At 45.4% G+C, this 22,669-nt stretch overlaps 1 protein-coding gene across 2 annotated transcripts; it reads left to right on the forward strand.

Moving 5' to 3' along the window:
• Nucleotides 1-16,944: 16,944 nt before the first annotated feature.
• LOC106609152 (arg8-vasotocin receptor) lies at nt 16,945-20,361 on the forward strand. Of its 2 annotated transcripts, none has more exons than XM_014207634.2 (2): nt 16,945-18,247; nt 19,271-19,545. In XM_014207634.2, the coding sequence occupies exons 1-2, from the start codon at nt 17,321-17,323 to the stop codon at nt 19,316-19,318; spliced, it is 975 nt and encodes a 324-aa protein (XP_014063109.1). In that variant the 5' UTR covers nt 16,945-17,320; the 3' UTR covers nt 19,319-19,545. The 2 variants fall into 2 exon arrangements, with proteins under 2 accessions (XP_014063109.1, XP_014063108.1); XM_014207633.2 differs by having other exon boundaries at nt 16,973-18,251; nt 19,271-20,361.
• The last annotated feature ends 2,308 nt before the right edge of the window (nt 20,362-22,669 follow it).

A 22,669-nucleotide genomic window follows, 5' to 3' on the forward strand; every position in this document is an offset into this window, starting at 1 on the left:
AAATGTGACATACGTCCATGTGCTCCCAATGAAATTAGGTTAGTAAATGTGTAATAATGAGCCTGCGGACTATCACGTATTTGCAGCTGTGGACTATTGAGCATAAGACAGTAGACGGCCTGAAGGGTTCATAATTACACAGGCTCTCTGACACATTTGCACACATTGACCCACACATCTTATCTTGGTCATAAAGGTTAAACCAGAGAAAACAAATCAAATCAGATGAAATTTTATTTGTCACATGCACCGAATACAACAAGTGTAGACTTTACTGTGAAATGCTTACTTACAAGCCCTTAACCAACAGTGCAGTTCAAGAAGAAGAAAATATTGACCAAGTAGACTAAAATAAAAAGTAATAATAAAAAAGTAACACAATAAGAATAACAATAACGAGGCTATATACAGGGGGCACCGGTACCGAGTCAGTGTGCGGGGAAACAGGCTAGTTAAGGTAATCTGTACATGTAGGTGGGGGCGAAGTGACTATGATTAGGTAACAAACAAACAGCGAGTGTACAAAAGGGAGGGGGGGTTAATGTAAATTGTCCAGTGGCGATTTTATAAATTGTTCAACAGTCTTATGGCTTGGGGGTAGAAGCTGTTGAGGAGCTGTTTGGTCCTAGACTTGGCGCTCTGGTACCGCTTGCTGTGTGGTAGCAGGGAAAACAGTCTATAACTTGGATGACTGGAGTCTCTGACAGTTTTATGGGCTTTCCTCTGACACCACCTATTATATAGGTCCTGGATGGCAGGAAGCTTGGCCCCAGGCGGTGATGCAACCGGTCAGGATGCTCTCGATGGTGCAGCTGTATAACCTTTTGAGGATCTGGGGACCCATGCCAAATCTTTTCAGTCTCCTGAGGGGAAAAGGTTTTGTCGTGCCCTCTTCACGACTGTCTTGATATGTTTGGACCATAAAGGTTTGTTGGTGATGTGGACACCAAGGAACTTGACACTCTCGACCCGCTCCACTGCAGCCCCGTTGATGTTAATGGGGGCCTGTTCGGCCCACCTTTTCCTGTAGTCCACGATCAGCTCCTTAGTCTTGCTCACATTAAGGGAGAGGTTGTTGTCCAGGTACCACACTGCCAGATCTCTGACCTCCTCCCTATAGGCTGTCTCATCATTGTCGGAAATCAGGCCTACCACTGTTGTGTTGTCAACAAACTTAATGATGGTGTTGGAGTCATGTTTGGTCACGCAGTCGTGGGTGAACAGGTGTAACAGTGTAGGTTCCGTCCCTCTCTTCGCCCCAAACTGGGCTCGAACCAGGGACCCTTGCACACATCAACAACTGACACCCCACGAAGCCACAAAAGCCACGGCCCTTGCAACGCAAGGGGAAACCCTACTTCAAGTCTCAGAGCGAGTGACGTCACTGATTGAAACGCTATTAGCGCGCACCACCGCTAACTAACTAGCCATTTCACATCGGTTACACTCACCCCCCCTTTGACCTCCTCCTTTTCCGCAGCAACCAATGATCCGGGTCAACAGCATCAATGTAACAGTGTAGGTTCCGTCCCTCTCTTCGCCCCAACCCGTGCTCGAACCAGGGACCCTTGCACACATCAACAACTGACACCCCACGAAGCATCGTTACCCATCGCGCCACAAAAGCCACGGCCCTTGCAACGCAAGGGGAAACCCTACTTCAAGTCTCAGAGCGAGTGACGTCACCGATTGAAACGCTATTAGCGCGCACCACCGCTAACTAACTAGCTAGCCATTTCACATCGGTTACACTCACCCCCCCTTTGACCTCCTCCTTTTCCGCAGCAACCAATGATCCGGGTCAACAGCATCAATGTAACAGTGTAGGTTCCGTCCCTCTCTTCACCCCAACCTGGGCTCGAACCAGGGACCCTTGCACACATCAACAACTGATACCCACCGAAGCATCGTTACCCATCGCGCCACAAGAGCCACAGCCCTTGCAACGCAAGGGGAAACCCTACTTCAAGTCTCAGAGCGAGTGACGTCACTGATTGAAACGCTATTAGCGCGCACCACCGCTAACTAACTAGCCATTTCACATCGGTTACACAGGGAATACAGGAGGGGACTAAGTACACACCCCTGAGGGGCCCCAGTATTAAGGATCAGCGTGGCAGACGTGTTGTTGCCTACTTTTACCACCTGAAGGCGGGCCGTCAGGAAGTCCAGGATCCAGTTGCAGAGGGAGGTGTTTAGTCTCAGAGTCCTTAGCTTGGTGATGAGCTTCGTGGGCACTATGGTATTGAACACTGAGCTGTAGTCAAGGAACAGCATTCTCACATAGGTGTTTCTTTTGTCCAGGTGAGAAAGGGCAGTGTGGAGTGCGATTGAGATTGCATCATCTGTGGATCTGTTGGGGCGATATGCGAATTGGAGTAGGTCTAGAGTGTCTGGGAAGATGCTGTTGATGTGAGCCATGACCAGCCTTTCAAAGCACTTCATGGCTACCGACGTGAGTGCCACGGGTCGGTAATCATTTAGGCAGGTTACCTTCGCTTCCTTGGGCACAGGGACTATGGTGGTCTGCTTGAAACATGTAGGTATTAGACTTACAGAAATGATCCCTTAACGCTGTAACATTGTTCTAGTATCATTATCACAATGTGTCTGATATATTTATGACATTAAGAGGGCCCGGGCTGGTCAGTGTGTCGGGGGGCGGAGAGAGGGAGAGATTGAAAAACAGAGGAGACATGAGAAGAGATAGATGAGAAGAGAAGCAGTAGAGACAGATGAGATGAAGAACAGAAGAAAAGGGCAGTGGTAAATCCAGTTATGTTAAGTGCCTCTTGGCAGTAATCTGCAGATTTATGGAAGGGTCTCAAAGCCCCCCTAAAACCATGTGGAAGAGTGAGAAAGGTGAAAATGGATGAATAAGTGTGAATCATAAAAGGATGGAGAGATAAGAGCTCTGACCACCTGTAACATTAAAACAAATACTGTACATAGGGCCAAGAGGTAATGACAAACTACAGTAGGGTGAAAGGATGAGGATGGGGTAGCAAACACACACACACACACACACACACACACAGATGTACCACCATTACCTGAGACGAGACATTCCACTCTGGAACAGAACACGAATAAATTATTTATTCTAGAAGTATCGCGCTTAGCAGAGCCATCACACTTTCCATACAAGTCATAACGTTATATCACAGACCAGGACAGTGTGATGAGGGAACTATAACAACGACCCTGTGAATCATAGAAACACACTGTTGGAATCAAGCATCTCTTGACTCATATTTTTTTTTTACTTTTTCCTAACTAGGCAGTTTTCTCAGCTGGTTCTTGTGGGGTTTAGGTCTGGGGTGCTATTCAGAACTTTGTGAAAATGTTTTGTACATCTATATAAGTATTCATGGGTTGCACTTCCGTCACTCGGTCACGTTGTTGCCATTGTTATCAACGTTCTACAGACGCCGTAACCATATTGATGCTCAAAACTAGGATGGGGAGTAATGACTTTAAACCAGGGCTAATGACTGTTTTGTCTAAATGACACTATAGGGGCTTGGGAATACAATGACATTGTTAAAGCAGGCACATTTTTAGTAGGAAACAACTTTGCCATCATCATCATGTTGTCAAATGTATTTATTGTCATAATTATTGTCATTAGCTAGCAAAGTTCGTCACAAATAGCTAACCAAATGCTAACATCAGCTAGCTAAAATCTGGAGGTCTCCCCTCAATCTTAGCTAGCTAGCTAACGTTATACTGTAACTAAAGTCAATCTGGAAACATCAAAAGGTTTTCCTACTAATTATATTCTTTAGAAATGTCATCGTGTTTTCAAGCTACAGTAATGCACTTTAGACCAAATTTTCATCAGCGCCCAATGTGAGGATGCATTGAGTAGAATGCTCAGTTGAGCATCAAACCTAATACCTTAAACCATACAATATTGTGATGCAACCTGCAATCCATGAATATGTGTTTGCCAAATAAATCCAATTTGATTCCATTTAATCAACCCCACTTAGGGACTGTTATATTACTGGATTATATTACCGCACAAGACTCATCTTCACAATATGAAGGGAGGAGTAGGGATGGAAGGAGAGAGGGATAGGGTGAAGGGTTTGTTTATCATCTGTGGAATGTTTTGCTCTTCACTGCTCAGCCCTTTGACCCTTCCGTTTCTACAGTACCCCTGATACAGGATCAAAGGGTTAGACACCAAGGGGGAATAGGAAATAGTTCAATGCTGACCTCAGACCTATATTCCCTTAACTGTGTATCAATTTAAAATTGTAATGACTTATTATGTTGTAATATTACAGAGGGTTACTACTGTGTGTGTGTGCGTGTGTGTGTGTGTGTGCGTGCGTGCCAGTCCATAAAGATGATTTGGCTTTGGCTGAGAGCAGCGGCAATCTGTTTGCACAGATTTAGTGCTTAACAGCTCAACTGACTAACAGCTACCAGCTCCTTTCCATGAGCTAATGCAAATCTCGATCTAATTTCAAAAGTCACTGTGAAATACCATGCAATAAAGCACACACACACACAAGAGCGCATACACACACACAAACATACACGCACACGGGCGCACACACACACGCACGCAGACACACACACACACACACACACACACACACACACACACACACACACACACACACACACACACACACACACACACACACACACACACACAGACGGTGACATTATTACGGAGTGATGATAAACTTAATTGGGGCCATACTTGCAAACATTAGAAACCGTTGAAACAGTTTCTCTGTCTCAAAATGTGAATCAGCCAATTAAAATCTTTGATTTACTTGCACGTGATAGAATGCTACATTGTAGCTGTACTAACCCCTGGAACAAAGTTCCACATCTGCCTATCAAAGATCTTAAACTTCATATCCACCAACCAATCGCATTTCTTAAAATAAGTCAACCCTGGCCACCAGAGGGATATTTTAAAAAGGGCCAAAAGAGCCGTTTTTATCTCAATATCAAATCATTTCTGCGTAACAATTAAGTACCTTACTGTGATTTGTTTTCAACTAAAATTGTAAAAAAAGAAACAAAAATAGATTCTTAGCAAAGGGCAATTTTTCTTGAGCAAGAACTTTGTGAGGACTGTCTGGGAGTGGTCTGAGTGAGGAGGGGAAAACTTTCTTATTGTCATGGTTCCACCTGTCACCAGAGGGCGACAGAGACCGTCCTAGAGACATTAACGACACTCAGGTGTGTCCTATTTACTCATTATGATATCCCTGTTAAAAGAGGTGTGTTTTCTGTCATCCTTTGCTGAATCTTGATTTATGTGCTGTGTGCGTTTGTCTCCTGAGTGAGTTTTTGAGATTTTGTGTTTGTGTTACTGTGATCCTTCCGTTACCATTTCTCAGTAAAGTATTATCCTTAACCGTGGATTCCTCTTCTCTGCACCTGGATCCAACCTCACCATGTCGCACTTATTGGTCTATTAACTAATTTACCACATGGTGATGTCACCATGGAAGGCCAAAACTCCATCCCACTAAAACATTTCAGGCGGTATTTTCGAACAGCTCTTTCAATAAAAGGGTATTGTCATAATTTTCACAATTTCACAGTTTTATTACAACCTCATAGTGTGTAAATATACAGCACCAATCAAAAGTTTGGACACACTTACTCATTCCAGGGGTTTTCTTTATTTTTACTATTTTCTACATTGCAGAACAATAGGGAAGACATCAAAAATATGAAATAACACATATGGAATCATGTATTAGCCAAGAAAGTGATAAACAAATCCAAAATATATTTTATATTTGAGATGATTCAAAGTAGCCACCCTTTGCCTTGACATCACCATGTCATGCCCTGATCTGTTTCACCTTTCCTTGTGCTTGTCTTCATCCCCTCCAGGTGTCGCCCATCTTCCCCACTTAACCTCTGGGTATTTATACCTGTGTTTTCTGTCTGTCTATGCCAGTTCGTCTTGTTTGTCAAGCTTACCAGCGGTTGTCCTGTCAGCTCCTGTCTTTTCCCAGCCTCTCTTTTTCTCGTCCTCCTGGTTTTTGACCCTTGCCTGTCCTGACCCTGTACCTGCCCGTCTGACCACTCTGCCTGACCTTGAGCCTGCTTGCCATCCTGTACCTTTGCTCCTACTCTGGATTATCGACCCTTGCCTGCCTTGACCTGTCGTTTGCCTGCCCCTGTTGTTACAATAAACATTGTTACTTCACACAGTCTGCACTTGGGTCTTACCTTGATACCTGATAGTACGAACTGGCCATTACTGACCCAGCAGACTTGGACCAGCTCCCCAACGCTATCTCCTCCCAAGGAGCCACCATTGGTAGGCACGAGGAGTTGCTTCGCAGTCTGATGGAAGGGATCCAGGCCGTGGCCGAACGTCACGGCCTAGCCTGGGACGCATTGTGGGAGCAACTCCGTGGGTTGCCTAATAGGCAGCCTATCACGACGGTAACCTCTCAGCCCCTCTATAACCTGGCAGGTAGCTTCGCCGTCACCCCGGTTTCCCGGGAACCCCGCTTACCTCCCCCGGAGCGCTACGATGGAGATTCCAGAACCGGTCGGGCCTTTCTCTCCCAGTGCTCCCTCGTTTTCTAACTGCAACCGTCTTCATTCCCCTCGGACCGCTCGAAGATAGCGTACAATATTACGCTGATGTCCGGGAGGGCATTCGCCTGCGCCACGGTGGTGTGGGAGAAACAATCTGCCGTCTGCCTCAGTCTGGAGGTATTCGTGGTGGAGGTGAAAAGTTTGAGTCTCCGGTGTCTGGGAGACAGGCTGTCTGGAAGTTACTCCAGCTTCGGCAGGACACCTTCAGTGTGGCAGACTATGTGGTGGCGTTCCGCACGCCAGCAGCGGAGGGAACCTGGAACCCAGAAGCGCTGTTCGACACGTTCCTGCACGGATTATCGGAGGAGGTAAAGGATGAGCTGGCAGCCTGAGAACTACCGACGGATCTCGACTCACTAGGTGTGCCACCAGAGACTCTGGGTTCGATCTCAGGCTCTGTCGCAGCCGGACGCGACCGGGAGGTCCATGGGGCAACGCACAATTGGCCCAGCGTTGTCTGGCTTAGGGAGGGTTTGGCCGGCAGGGATATCCTGTGCACGCTTACCAGGTCGCCAGGTGTACGGTGTTTTCTCCAACACATTGGCGTGGCTGGCTTCCGGGTTGAATGTGCGTTGTGTCAAGAAGCAGTGCGGCTAGGTTGGGTTGTGTTTCGGAGGACGCATGGCTCTCAACCTTCGTCTCTCCTGAGTCCGTACGGGAGTTGCAGCGATGAGACAAGACTGTAACTACTACCAATTGGATACCACAAAATTCGGGAGAAAAAAGGGGAAAATAAAGTGTCGGGGAACCACAGCGAGATGATCCAATTCCTGCTGGTTGAGACTCCGCAGGTTCCCGTGGTATTGAGATTCTCTTGGCTCTAGCGACACAATCCCTCCATTGACTGGTGCCATCATGGGCGGGAGCCCATCCTTCCTCACTCATTGCCTGAAGTCAGCTCTGCCTGCCCTGGGACATCTTCCTGGGGGCTTGGAAATTGTCCCGGACCTCTCCGCAGAGTACCAGGACCTCCGGGAGGGGTTCAGTAAGGCTCGGGCCAGCACCGACCGGTATCCAAGAAGGCCCCCCGCTCCAAGATCATTTGCCCCTCTGCTGTTTGTCCTCTGTTGCCCCGTACCCTCCTTATTTTTTCTACCTTTTCTGTGTCTAGAGTCCAAACCATGTCTGACTGCCCCTAGTCTTCTGTTTCTAGGCCCATCCCTCCCCCCCATGTCATTGATGGCCAGCCAGCAGGTGGCGTCCCTAACCGTCCCTAACCACTTACCAGCGATTGTCCTGTCAGCTCCTGTCTTTTCCCAGCCTCTCTTTTTCTTGTCCTCCTGGTTTTTGACCCTTGCCTGTCCTGACCCTGTACCCGCCCGCCTGACCACTCTACCCACCCGCCTGACCACTCTGCCTGTCTCTGACCCTGAGTCTGCCTGCCGTCCTGTACCTTTGCTCCTGCTCTGGATTATCGACCCCTGCTTGACTTGACCTGTCGTTTTCCTGCCCCTCTTACAATAAACATTCTTACTTCACATAGTCTGCACTTGGGTCTTACCTTGATACCTGATACACCATGTGGTAAATTAGTTAATATACCAATACGTTTGACATGGTGAGTTTGGACACAGGTGCAGAGAACTCCTTCAAGACTGTTGGAAGAGCTGGTTGAGAGAATGCCAAGAGTGTACAAAGCTGTCATCAAGGCTACTTTGAAAAATATAAAATATATTTCAATTTTTTTTACACTGTTTTTGGTTACTACATGATTCCATATGTTTATATTTCATAGTTTTGATGTCTTTGCTTGTTTCATGAGGTGAAATAAAAGCTCCCAGAAATGTTCCATACGCACAAACATATTTGTTGCACACAAATTTGTTTACATCCATGTCAGTGAGCATTTCTGCTTTGCCAAGATAATCCATCCACCTGACAGGCGTGGCATATCAAGAAAATGATCAATCAGCATGATCATTACACAGGTGCATCTTGTGCTGGAGACAAAAGGCCACTCTAAACTGAACTGTGCAGATTTGTCACAACACAATGCCACATATCTCAAGTTGAGGGAGCGTGCAATTGGTCTGCATACAGGATTGTCTGCCAGAGAATTGAATATTCATTTTTTTTGTTACCATAAGCTGCCTCCAAAACCGTTTTAGAGAATTTGACAGTTCGTCCAACCAGCCTCACAACCGCAGACCATGTGTAACCATGCCAGCCCAGGACCTCCACATCCAGCTTATTCAACTGCAGGATCGTCTGAGACCAGCCACCCTTACAGCTGATGAAACTGGAGTATATCTATCTGTAATAAAGCCCTTAAGTGGGAAAGACTCATTCTGATTGGCTGGGCCTGGCTCCCCAGTTGGTGGGCCTTGCTCCTAACTGGGTGGGCCTGCGCCCCTGCACATTCATGTGAAATCGATAGATTAGGGCTTCATTTATTTATTTAAATTGACGGATTTTGTTATAGGAACTGTAACTCACAAAGCTCTCCCTCACCCTCCATTTGGCAAATCTGACCATAATGCTATCCTCCTGATTCCTGCGTACAAGCAAAAATTAAAGCAGGAAGCACCAGTGACTCAGTCTATAAAAAAGTGGTCAGATGAAGCAGATGCTAAACTACAGGACTACTTTGCTAGCACAGACTGGAATATGTTCCGGGATTCTTCCGATGGCATTGAGGATTACATCACATCAGTCACTGGCTTTATCAACAAGTGCATTGAGGATGTCGTCCTCACAGTGACTGTACGTAAATACCCCAACCAGAAGCCATGGGTTACAGGCAACATTCGCTCTGAGCTAAAGGGTAGAGCTGCCGCTTTCACGGTGCAGGACTCTAACAATGAAGCTTATAAGAAATCCCGCTATGCACTCCGACGAACCATCAAACAGGCAAAGCGTCAATATAGGACTGAGATCGAATCTTACTACACCGGCTCAGATGCTCGTTGGATGTGGCAAGGCTTGCAGACTATTACAGACAACATAAGAGAAGCACAGCCGAGAGCTTCCCAGTGACACGAGCCAACCAGACAAGCTAAATAACTTCTATGCTAGCTTCGAGGCAAGTAGCACTGAAACATGCATGAGAGCATCAGCTGTTCCGGACAACTGTGTGTTCACGCTCTCCGCAGCCGATGTGAGTAAGACTTTCAAACAGGTCAACATTCACAAGGCCGCAGGGCCAGACGGATTACCAGGATGTGTACTCTGTGCATGCGCCGACCAACTAGCAAGTGTCTTCACTGACATTTTCAACCTTTTCCTGTCAGAGTCTGTAATACCAACATGTTATCAAGCAGACCACTATAGTCCCTGTGCCCAAGAACACTAAGGTAACCTGCCTAAATGACTACCAACTCGTAGTACTCACATTTGTAGCCATGAAGTGCTTTGAAAGGCTGGTCATGGCTCACATCTACACCATTGTCCCAGAAACCTTAGACCCACTCCAATTTGCATACCACACCAACAGATCCACAGATGATGTAATCTCTATTACACTCCACACTGCCCTTTCACACCTGGACATAAGGAACACCTATGTGAAAATGCTATTCATTGACTACAGCTCAGCGTTCAACACCATCGTGCCCTCAAAGCTCATCAATAAGCTAAGGACCCTGGGACTAAACACCTCCCTCTGCAACTGGATCCTGGACTTCCTGATGGGCCACCCCCAGGTAGTAAGGGTAGGTAACAACACATCTGCCACGCTGATCCTCAACACGGGGGCCCCTCGGGTGCGTGCTCAGCCCCCTCCTGTACTCCCTGTTGACTCATGACTGCACGGCCAAGCACGACTGCAACACCATCATTAAGTTTGCTGATGACACAACAGTGGTAGGCCTGATCACCGACAACGATGAGACAACCTATAGGGAGGTGGTCAGAGACCTGACCATGTGGTGCAAGGACAACAACCTCTCCCTCAACGTGATCAAGACAAAGGAGATGATTGTGGACTACAGGAAAAGGAGGAACGAGCACACCCCTATTCTCATCGAGGGGGCTGTAGTGGAGCAGGTTGAGAGTTTCAAGTTCCTTGCTGTCCACATCACCAACAAACTAACAAGGTCCAAGCGCACAAAGACAGTCGTGAAGAGGGCACGACAAAACCTATTCTTCTCAGGAGACTGAAAAGATTTGGCATTGGTCCTCAGATCCTCAAAAGGTTTTACAGCTGCACCATCGAGAGCATCCTGATGGGTTGCATCACTGCCTGGTATGGCAACTGCTCGGCCTCCAACTGCAAGGCACTACAGAGGGTAGTGCGTACGGCCCAGTACATCACCGAGGCCAAAATCCTGCCATCCAGGACCTCTATACCAGTCGGTGTCAGAGGAAGGCCCTAGAAATTGTCAAAGACTCCAGCCACCCTAGTGATAGACTGTTCTCTCTGCTACTGCACGGCAAGTGGTACCGGAACGCCTAGTCTCGGTACAAGAAGCTCCTAAATAGCTTCTACCCCCAAGCCATAAAACTCTTGAACAGCTAATCAAATGGTGCGTCCAGACTATTTGCATTGACCCCCCCCCACCAGAACGCTGCTGCTAATCTGTTATTATCTATGCATAGTCACTTTAATAACTTTACCTACATGTACATATTACCTCAATTACCTCAACACCGGTGGCCCTGCACATTGACATTGACTCTGTACAGGTCACCCCTGTATTTAGCCCCGCTATTGTTATTTACTGCTGCTCTTTAATTATTTGTTATTCTTATTTCTTACTTTTTTGGTTAAGGGCTTGTAAGTAAGCATTTCACTACACCTGTTATATCGGCTTATGTGACAAATAGATATGTATTTGATCTGATTTGAACTCAGTAAAATCGTTGAAATTGTTTCATGTTGCATTTACATTTTTGTTCGGTAAATATTGATACTCTGGACTCTGACATTGCTTGTCCTAATATTTCTATATTTCTTAATTCCATTCTTTTACTTTTAGATGTGTGTATTGTTAGATATTACTGCACTGTTGGAGCTAGGAACACAAGCATTTCAAAACATTCACAATAACATCTGCTAAATATGTGTATGCGAAAATAACATTTGATTTGATTTTAATGATTTATTCACTGCTTGCAGTGAGAGTCTGACATGCCTAATGAATGGCCAGCTTCATAAATCCATATACTCTGACATTCCCATTACTCTCCATTGCTTGTAATCTAACAATACGTTACGTAACTCACCATCTGCAATCTGGCCTTCTTTCTCAGGCTCCGACGCTTTGACATGAGAAACATGTTCTTCCGCGAGAGCCGCATCGCATCCCTCTCTGCTGGTTTTCACTCTCTGCATATAGATTAAACATTAGAATTGTTGTAAGGACCTTGTAAGGCTACAGGGACAGTGTTGTAATGCAGATGAGAAGAGCTATGTAAAGAAAAGAGAATTTGACACATACCACACATGTTGTATCTTACGTTAGAAGACAAGAGAGCTGGACGACCTGACCAGGGATCATTTTCAGCAGTCAGATGGTGGCAGTGCCATGGGGGTGGGAAGTAGAAAGATAGACATCAACGATGTCGCTCTTGCTGCTGGTGATTCTCTGATCCACCTCTACACAGACGACACCATTCTGTATACTTCTGGCCCCTCTTTGGACACTGCGTTAACTAACCTCCAGACGAGCTTCAATGCCATACAACTCTCCTCCCGTGGCCTCCAACTGCTCTTAAACGCAAGTAAAACTAAATGCATGCTATTCAATACTGCCCGCACCTGCTCGCCCGTCCAGCATCACTGGTCTGGACGGTTCTGACTTAGAATACGTGGACAACTACAAATACCTAGGTGTCTGGTTAGACTGTAAACTCTCCTTCCAGACTCACATTAAGCATCTCCAATCCAAAATTAAATCTAGAATCGGCTTCCTATATCGCAACAAAGCATCTTTCACTCATGCTGCCAAACATACCCTCGTAAAACTGACCATCCTACCGATCCTCGACTTTGGTGATGTCATCTATAAAATAGCCTCCAACACTCTACTCAACAAACTGGATGCAGTCTATCACAGTACCATCCGTTTTGTCACCAAAGCCCCATACACTACCCACCATTGCGACCTGTACGCTCTCGTTGGTTGGCTCTCGCTTCATACTCGTCGCCAAACCCACTGGCTACAGGCTATCTACATGTCTCTGCTAGGTAAAGCCCCGCCTTATCTCAGCTCACTGGTCACCATAGCAGCACCCACTCGTAGCACGCGCTCCAGCAGGTATATCTCACTTGTCACCCCCAAAGCCAATTCCTCCTTTGGTCGTCTTTCCTTCCAGTTCTCTGCTGCCAATGACTGGAACAACTGCAAAAATCTCTGAAGCTGGAAACTCATATCTCCCTCACTAGCTTTAAGCACCAGCAGTCAGAGCAGCTAACAGATCACTGCACCTGTACATAGCCCATCTGTAAACAGCCCATCTATCTACCTACCTCATCCCCATACTGTATTTATTTATTTATCTTGCTCCTTTGCACCCCAGTATCTCTACTTGCACATTCATCTTCTGCACATCTACCATTCCAGTGTTTAATTGCTATATTGTAATTACTTCGCCACCATGGCCTATTTATTGCCTTAACTTACATCATTTGCACTCACTATATATAGACTTTTTGTTTTCTTTGTTCTACTGTATTATTGACTGTATGTTTTTGTTTATTCCATGTGTAACTCTGTGTTGTTGTATGTGTCGAATTGCTATGCTTTATCTTGGCCAGGTCGCAGTTGCAAATGAGAACTTGTTCTCAACTAGCCTACCAGGTTAAATAAAGGTGAAATAAAATAAATAAAAAAAATATTTGAGAGGAGATAAGATGACACAATCTCCTTGCCTTGTGTGTCTCTACTGTAATGTGGAAACAATGCTCTTCTTTTGCTCCACAAAATTGGATGAATTACATTTACATTTTAGTCATTTAGCAGACGCTCTTATCCAGAGCGACTTACAGTTTAGTGCATTCATCTAAAAGAGGCAATCAGCAATTGCTAAACCCATTTTTGGACTTATAAATGAAGAAGGTGTACCCATTGATTCTTGAAAAACATAACTCAACTGCCGTTCCACTTCAGCACCCAAAATATTGGCTTTTTTTACTCCAATGTTGGTAAACACAGTAAATGTAAACACTTTATAGCCTAAAAACATGGTTAAAACTACAGTGTGTTTAGAAAGTATTCAGAACTTGACTTTTTCCACATTTTGTCACGCTATTCTAAAATTGATTAAATAAATATTTTTCCTCAGCAATCTACAAACAATACCCCATAATGGCAAAGAGGAAACAGGTTTTTAGAAATCTTTGCAAATGTATTAAAAACAAAAAACTGAAATACCTTATTTACGTAAGTATTTAGACCCTTTGCTATGAGACTCAATGTTTAGCTCAGGTGAATGCTGTTTCCAATGCTCATCCTTGAGATGTTTCTACATCTTTATTGGAGTCCAAATGTGGTAAATTCAATTGATTGGAAATGATTTGGAAAGGCACACACCTGTCTATATAAGGTCCCACAGTTGACAGTGCATGTCAGAGAAAAAACCAAGCCATCAGGTCGAAGGAATTGTCCATAGAGCTCCGAGACAGGATTGTGTCGAGGCACAGTTCTGGGGAAGGGTACCAAAAAATGTCTGCAGCATTGAATGTCCCCAAGAACACAGTGGCCTCCATCATTCTTAAATTGAATAAGTTTGGACCCACCAAGACTCTTCCTAGAGTTGGCCGCCCGGCCAAATAGACCAAAAACTTGATGGTCACTCTGACAAAGCTCTAGAGTTCCTCTGTGGAGATGGGAGAACCTTCCAGAAGGACAACCAAATCTGCAGCACTCCACCAATCAGGCTGTTATGGTAGAGTGGCCAGATGGAAGCCACTCCTCAGTAAAAGCCACATGACAGCCCACTTGGAGTTTGCCAAAAAGCACCTAAAGACTCTCAGACTATGAGAAACAAGATTCTCTGGTCTGATGAAACCAAGATTGGACTCTTTGGCTTGAATACCAAGCGTCACGTCTGGAGGAAACCTGGCACCATCCCTACGGTGAAGCATGGTGGTGGCAGCATCATGCTGTGGGGATGTTTTTCAGCGGCAGGGACTAGGAGACTAGTCAGGATTGAGGGAAAGATGAACAGAGCAAAGTACAGAGAGATCTTTGATGAAAACCCGCTCCAGAGCGCTCAGGACCTCAGACTGGGGTGAAGGTTCCCCTTCCAACAGGACAACAACCCTAAGCACACAGCCAAGACAACGCAGGAGTGGCTTCGGGACAAGTCTCTGAATGTCCTTGAGCGGCGCAGCCAGAGCCTGGACTTGAACCTGATCTAACATTTCTGGAGAGACTTGAAAATAGCTGTGCAGTAACACTCCCCATCCAACCTGACAGAGCTTGAGAGGATCTGCAGAGAATAATGGAGAAACTCCCCAAAAACAGGTGTGCCAAGCTTGTAGCATCATACCCAAGAAGACTCGATGCTAAAGGTGCTTCAACAAAGTACTAGCTTAAGGGTCTGAATACTTATGTAAATGTGATATTTCAGTTTTAATTTTTCATAAATTAGCAAATATTTCTAAAAACCTGTTTTTGCTTTGTCATTATGGGGTATCGTGTGCCATTGACGAGGGGGGGGAAACAATCTATTTTAGAATAAGGCTGTATGTAACGTAACAAAATGTGGATAAAGTCAAGGGGTCTGAATATTTTCCGAAGCCACTGTATAGGTTTGATATCATGTATGGTCAGTCCTTGCATCCATAGCTCTGTCTTTGAATTTGACATTTGTTACATTTCTCCAGCCCCTTCCCCCCAGCTTTTTACCGAAACATTGGTGGGGAATATGCTTTATTGTTTCAACTCCTGATTGCTGCTTTAAGATAGCTAGGTGGGACAACGTCATATCACAGTCCTAGTAAGTCCATTTTTCCTCAATAAAGTAGGTATCAGCAAAGTCTGAGCTAGTAAGGGGGGAAAGAGTCAAGTGCGAGTGTTAGTTCACAAAATGATTTGAACAGTCTTTCCAAACTTCTCAAATACTGGATCTATTCCAGTATTCTCACAACCTTTTCAACTAATCATGAACTTGATGATTAGTAGATCTGTTGAATCAGGTGTGCTTACTAGAATAGAACAAATACTTTGAACTGAATGGGGTACTGGAGGAGAGGTCTAAAACCCTGAACTAGCCCATTTTTACACATTTCTAAGCCCTCTATTACAGTTGTAAGTAATCTCTATCGGCGGGTCACAGTGATGAAATCTGAGCAATAACAGAGCTACAGGTTATCATCAGAGAACATCTTCCTCACCATCAACCCTACAGAAACACCACCTCCAACAAATCCCCGCACAAACACACCCTGCTTCCCTCCACATCTGCAGACCCCCACACATGCGCAAATACATACACACACCAACACACACACACACACACAGTGTGTCATCTCCAGAAATAGATCACAATAAGTATAAATTAGGCCCCTTGGGTGGAGGGGGGGGGGGCAGATTTGTGTGGGGTCAGGAACATTTAGATCCGGGAACATCGGAGCTAACGATGTTACTGTAGCTAGCGAATTTATCTATACTCCCAATTTGACCTATGCATACTAGCCTACTCGCATGTGTGACACACAAGGTATTCCTGCATTGTGTTGTGGACACCTGGTGCTCGGGCAATCAGCCTGGGTTTCTCATACATTCCCCAGGGTCCATGGGGAGATGAGAGCAGTAGTGTGGTATTCCAGAAACTTCACACAGTCCATAGAGTTCACCATGCAGGAGAATATGCTAACATAGGCTTTGCATACACGCATGCTCACATACAGAGAGACAGGGAGGGAGACAGAGAAAGAGAAAGAGTGCTCTGAATCTACTGTGCATAGAACATGAAAAAAATGATGTCATATGTCAGAATGTAATATAATAGAAAAACCTTTTATTGTCCAAACAGTTGGGAAAAGTCCCTCTGGCTTCACAGTAATATGATAAACATCACAGAAAAACAACATTATATGACATCACAAGCATTTCGCTACACTCGCATTAACATCTGCTAACCATGTGTATGTGACAAATAACATTTGATTTGATTTGAGCATCTTCATCATCAAGATCATCTCAAAGACAAACATGGGTCACCTTACAAGTTTTTTCATTTTTCTTGATTCCATTTCAAAAAGGATTCCTAGAGACATGATAAGTAAATGGATATGGAATACTGACCAGTAGCGCGCATTGTGAATATTTACGCACTAATTGCACCATTAGTTATTGCAGTACAGCATCTGGAGACATTTACATGGGAAAACCTCAGTGTTTTCCCTATTTACTTGTGAGCGGTAACGAGTCTTTCAGAGAAATTCCACCCATGCAAACTATTGTTTTCCATACATGCTGTTTCTCTCTGCTGTTGTTTTTGTGTCCAAGGCTGTTTAGCGGAGGTTGGAGATGTGGGGGTGGTCTCATTGGTATAAAATGATTTAAAAAGGGTTGGTGGCGACTGCGCACAGACTGCGTACAGTTTCACACCATGTGCTTCACGTCTTTGCCAAGCCAACACATCTGTCGTTCTGTGCGCAATGAGCGAGTTTACGTAGACGATAGACTCTAAGAAATTGCTTACATTTAAAACAAACGCACACGTTCTCAATGCAGGCAGGTGGCAGCGGGTGATCGTGCGCGCGGATGTGTTCAGGACAGCCAGGAACATCTCTGGAGGCGCACTTTTCCCTTCACAGAGCTCACTCAACCTCATGAATGACAATTTGAAGATAGGCTTCGACCCCACGAGCAAGCCGGTGTTGATGGAGGATCAAGGGAACGACACTGGTGCTCTTGGGAACTCCAGCGACCCGTTTGGCCGGAACGAGGAGGTCGCCAAGATCGAGATCACGGTGCTTAGCGTGACATTCGTTGTGGCTGTGGTGGGGAACCTGAGCGTGCTGCTGGCCATGTACTTGAGCCGACGGAAGCCCTCGCGCATGCACCTGTTCATGAAGCATCTGAGCCTCGCGGACTTGGTAGTGGCCTTTTTCCAGGTGCTACCGCAGCTCTGTTGGGAGATCACCTTCCGCTTCTACGGGCCTGACTTCCTGTGCCGCATCGTCAAGCACCTGCAGGTTCTAGGGATGTTCGCGTCCACCTACATGATGGTGATGATGACGCTGGACCGCTACATCGCCATCTGTCACCCGATGCAGACCCTTCACCAGCCCACGCATCGCGCCTATATGATGATCGGGGCCACCTGGGTGTGTAGTCTTGCCCTGAGCATGCCCCAGTATTTTATTTTCTCCCTGAGCGAGGTCCACCCGGGCTCGGCCGTGTATGACTGCTGGGGACACTTCATCCAGCCGTGGGGCGTGCGCGCCTACATCACCTGGATCACTGTGGGCATCTTCCTCGTGCCCGTGGCCGTGCTCATGCTCTGCTACGGCTTCATCTGCCGATCCATCTGGCGGAACATAAAGCACAAGACCCAGAAGGGTACTAGCGTGATGGCACTTGCGACCAGGAATGGGCTGATCGGGACGAGTTCAGTCAGCAGCGTCACCACCATCTCGCGCGCCAAGCTGCGCACAGTGAAAATGACTTTCGTGATCGTGCTGGCGTACGTGGTGTGCTGGGCTCCGTTTTTCACAGTGCAGATGTGGTCGGTGTGGGATGAGAGCTTCTCGTGGGTAGGTAAGTGTTATATTTGGGCTCTAAGCGGTGAGTCATTGGCAGCGCGCGCTGGTGCCATGTCTCCGTTCACTGTGTGACACGTTAAGTTTTTTAAAACATTACATTATTGCTTAGGCCTATTTACTCAATAAGTTGGTAATGGTGCACAGCTTCCGCACATATTTTATGCATTACCCTAGGGGCTTCCCTAAAAGCTGATTCACTGCTCTCCAAAATGTTCTTCAGTTTACCACGGACATAGTGAGACAACAACTGTATAACTCCTCCTCAGATACATAGACCAAACTGAAACAAATAGTCTATACAGACAGTCGAGACGTATTACTTAGGCTATAGGCTGTGCAAATTGGAGACCTGGTGTACATTATTGTGACCACAATGGAATAACCGCGAACAAAATCTTAGTGGAAGTAAATTGATTATCTGTTCTGTGCATGTGAGTTAACTCATAATTCATTGCCTTGATGAGGTGTGAATGTAGGGGATGTTATTCCTTCTGCTGTAGCTTGAATTATCAGACAGTGCGCAATATAGAAAAACAGCAGAATCACCTAAAGGGCATACATAAGTGTTAAACACGTGCCATATAACGCAACCGTTGTGCAGGTGTGACAGATAGTTATGAAAACGACCATCGGTCTCCAAAAGTTGATAAAATATTTTGCTGGCTAGTCATTGACGCGTCAGACCCAGTGGTTTGCCGAGACTCCATCGAGAATACGCATAAATCAGGGCTGTGCAACCCTGTTCCTGGAGAGATACCATCCTGTAGGTTTTCACTCCAACCCTCATCTAGCGCACCTGATTCTAATAATTAGCTGCTTGAAAAGCTGAATCAGGTTGGTTACAACTGGGATTGGAGTGAAAACCTACAGGAGGGTAGCTCTCCAGGAACAGGGTTGGAGAGCCCTGGCATAAATAGAGTGTGCCACTGCTAGTAGAAAAACAGAACACGCTTGAATGTTTTTCTTCTTCCCTGACTGGCCGACACCCCCTCTACCCCGTTTCTCTCTCTCCAGACTCCGAGAACACCGCGGTCACCCTCTCGGCTCTGCTGGCCAGTCTGAATAGCTGCTGTAACCCGTGGATCTACATGATCTTCAGTGGCCACCTCCTCTCTGACATGGTGCACTGTCTGCCGTGCTGCCGGGGGCTGCTCCACAAATTCGGCCATCAAGACTCGAACAGCAGCATCCGCCGCACCACACTCCTGACCCGGGTACCGCCCCCGGCCCTACCCCATCGGAGCGCAGAGAAAAGCTCTTGCAAAGATTGCATCCACAACTCCCACAGGAACTGTCAATCAATCCCGGTGGAGTGTTGACCGGGTGCTCACACTGTCTATATATATATCGTGCATGTGGTTCCTGCGCAACACCACAGTGATGAAGGCTATCATAAATTTAGGGGGAGGCTTAATGGAAACAATGTGAACAGAGTCAGTGCATCCATCTCTCCCGGAGCTTGTGTTTCTGCTCAGAGAGGTATTCAACACACATCAATCCGTAAGTGGAAATGTGGTAGGCTATAGGAATACCTAGGCTATAACTAGGTTATCCTGTCTCTTCTTGCTAAATGTGAACTGACTGTCAGGAGGCATCTTAAAACCCAGACAGTGCTAATATTTATGCTCTTACAAGCTCTTATGGGCCCACACTCATGCAGCTATCAGAATCGTTGCCGTTAACCGGTCATTCCAAATGAACCGAGAGGTCCGTCAGTATGCGTTGTTCAATAACTCATCATATGCCTAATATACACAACCGTTAAAAGGTTTGGGGTCATTTAGAAATGTACTTGTTTTTGAAAGAAAAGCACATGTTCTGTTCATTAAAATAATATCAAATTGATCAGAACTACAGTGTAGACATTGTTAATGTTGTAAATGACTATTGTAGCTGGAAACGGCAGATTTTTAATGGAATATTTACGTAGGAGTACAGAGACCCTTTATCAGCAACCATCACTCCTGTGTTTCAATGGCACGTTGTGTTAGCTAATCCAAGTTTATCATTTTAAAAGGCTAATTGATCATTATAAAACCCTTTTGCAATTATGTTAGCACAGCTAGCATGGCTTTTTCTTTGCTACTCTGCCTAAAAGGCCAGCATCCCGGAGTCGCTGTTGACGTTGAGACTGATGTTTTGCGCGTACTATTTAATGAAGCTGCCATTTGAGGACTTATGACGTGTCTGTTTCTCAAGTTAGACACTCTAATGCACTTGTCCTCAGGATTGATGGTTGCTGATAATGGGCTTCTGTATGCCTATGTAGATATTCCATTAAAAATCTGCAATTTCCAGCTACAATAGTAATTTACAACATTAACAATGTCTACGCTGTATTTCTAATCAATTTGATGTTATTTTAATGGACAAAAAATGTGCTTTTCTTTCAAAAACAAGGACATTTCTAAGTGACCCCAAACTTTTGAAGGTAGTGTATGGTAATTGCACTTTTTGACAGGTTGACTGTGATTGTTTGGTTATGTTTAGGTTTACAGTACATTGTCCAAATAAATGGTTATAAAATGTTTATAAAAAGGTTTAATAAAAAACAATAAGATACTGGTACACACCACTCTCTCTCTCCCTTCATCTCCCCCAATGGACCGTTCTTTTCCCCTCTCCCCATCAAGCCCTTCACTCCATCTTTGTGAAGTATGGTGTTGTTTCTTTCATTGACTCTCCATCATCCCTCAGGGGTTTTCAGTCTGTGAGAGTTAATAAGCTTGAAATTGGTCAGTTCGTTGTTGAGTATTCTGTGGGGAGTGTCGAGGCGTGATACTGGACCCTGGGTTCCATTCCATTTGAAATACATTCCATTCAAAATTCATTTAGATAAGAGCCATGCATTGATGTTTGATGTTGTTGTAAACATATGTGACTTATTTGAAATACACAGTGTATACCAAACAAATATCACTATTTCCTTTGTACTTTAGGTATTTTATGGCGCCATCTCAATGTGACCGCTTTCACCTGTACATATTGTGTTTGAGATTGTAGGACATTATGCTCTAAAGGATGGCAGGTAGCCTAGTGGTTAGAGTGTTGGGCCCGTAACCGAAAGGTTGCTAGATTGAATCCCCGAACTGACAAGTTAAAAATCTGGCGTTCTACCCCTGAATAAGGCAGTTAACCCACTGTTGCCAGGTAGGCCATCATTGTAAATAAGAGTTTGTTCTTAACTGACTTGCCAAGTTAAATAAAAATATATGGAATATATAATGCGATCCGGCATGGGACTGTATGTTTTCATATGTCACAAGAGCTCCACACCTAAACCTAGGCTTATACCAGTTATTCTAAACATGTACATACACAGAGTTCATTCATAACAGATGTTTATTTTATTAGACTTTACATATACCATATCAAGTACATATTCAACAGCGAGGGAGCGAGAGAGAGAGTGTGTGTGTGTGTGCGTGTGTGTGTGTGTGACATTAAGAGCAGATACAAACCATACACAGCCATGTTACAGAACCAGGCTGACTATGTATTGATATCACATACAGTGCACTCAGCTTATAGTGAAATCAGTTATAGTGATAGTTATCATATCAGAACTCAGGATAAGACCTAGATGCAGACAGCTAGAGTCACAGATGTTTATTGACCCAAACATGGGGCAGGCAAAAGACAGGTCAATGGCAGGCAGAGGTCTGTAATCCAGGGCAGAGTAAATAAGGTACAGAACAACAGGCAGGCTCGGGGTCAGGACAGGCAGAATGGTCAGAACCGGGGAAACTAGGAAACAGAACTTGAGAAAGCAGGGAGATGGGAAAACACACTGGTAAGACCTGACAAGACAAACTGGCAACAGACAAACAGAGAACACAAGTACACTGCTCAAAAAAATAAAGGGAACACTTAAACAACACAATGTAACTCCAAGTCAATCACACTTCTGTGAAATCAAACTGTCCACTTAGGAAGCAACACTGATTGACAATAAATTTCACATGCTGTTGTGCAAATGGAATAGACAACAGGTGGAAATTATAGGCAATTAGCAAGACACCCCCAATAAAGGAGTGGTTCTGCAGGTGGCGACCACAGACCACTTCTCAGTTCCTATGCTTCCTGGCTGATGTATTGGTCACTTTTGAATGCTGGCGGTGCTTTCACTCTAGTGGTAGCATGAGACAGAGTCTACAACCCACACAAGTGGTTCAGGTAGTGCAGCTCATCCAGGATGGCACATCAATGCGAGCTGTGGCAAGAAGGTTTGCTGTGTCTGTCAGCGTAGTGTCCAGAGCATGGAGGCACTACCAGGAGACAGGCCAGTACATCAGGAGACGTGGAGGAGGCCGTAGGAGGGCAACAACCCAGCAGCAGGACCGCTACCTTCGCCTTTGTGCAAGGAGGAGCAGGAGGAGCACTGCCAGAGCCCTGCAAAATGACCTCCAGCAG

Source organism: Salmo salar, chromosome ssa07 (assembly GCF_905237065.1).
Source record: "Salmo salar chromosome ssa07, Ssal_v3.1, whole genome shotgun sequence".
NCBI classification, from domain to species: Eukaryota; Metazoa; Chordata; class Actinopteri; order Salmoniformes; family Salmonidae; genus Salmo; species Salmo salar.

Excerpts from the sequence above, each read along its gene's own strand:
- LOC106609152 (XM_014207633.2), top strand. The coding sequence starts at position 17,321 with ATGAATGACAATTTGAAGATAGGCTTCGACCCCACGAGCAAGCCGGTG. Across the intron at positions 18,252-19,270 it reads TGAGAGCTTCTCGTGGGTAG|ACTCCGAGAACACCGCGGTC; the intron begins GTAAGTGTTATA and ends CTCTCTCTCCAG.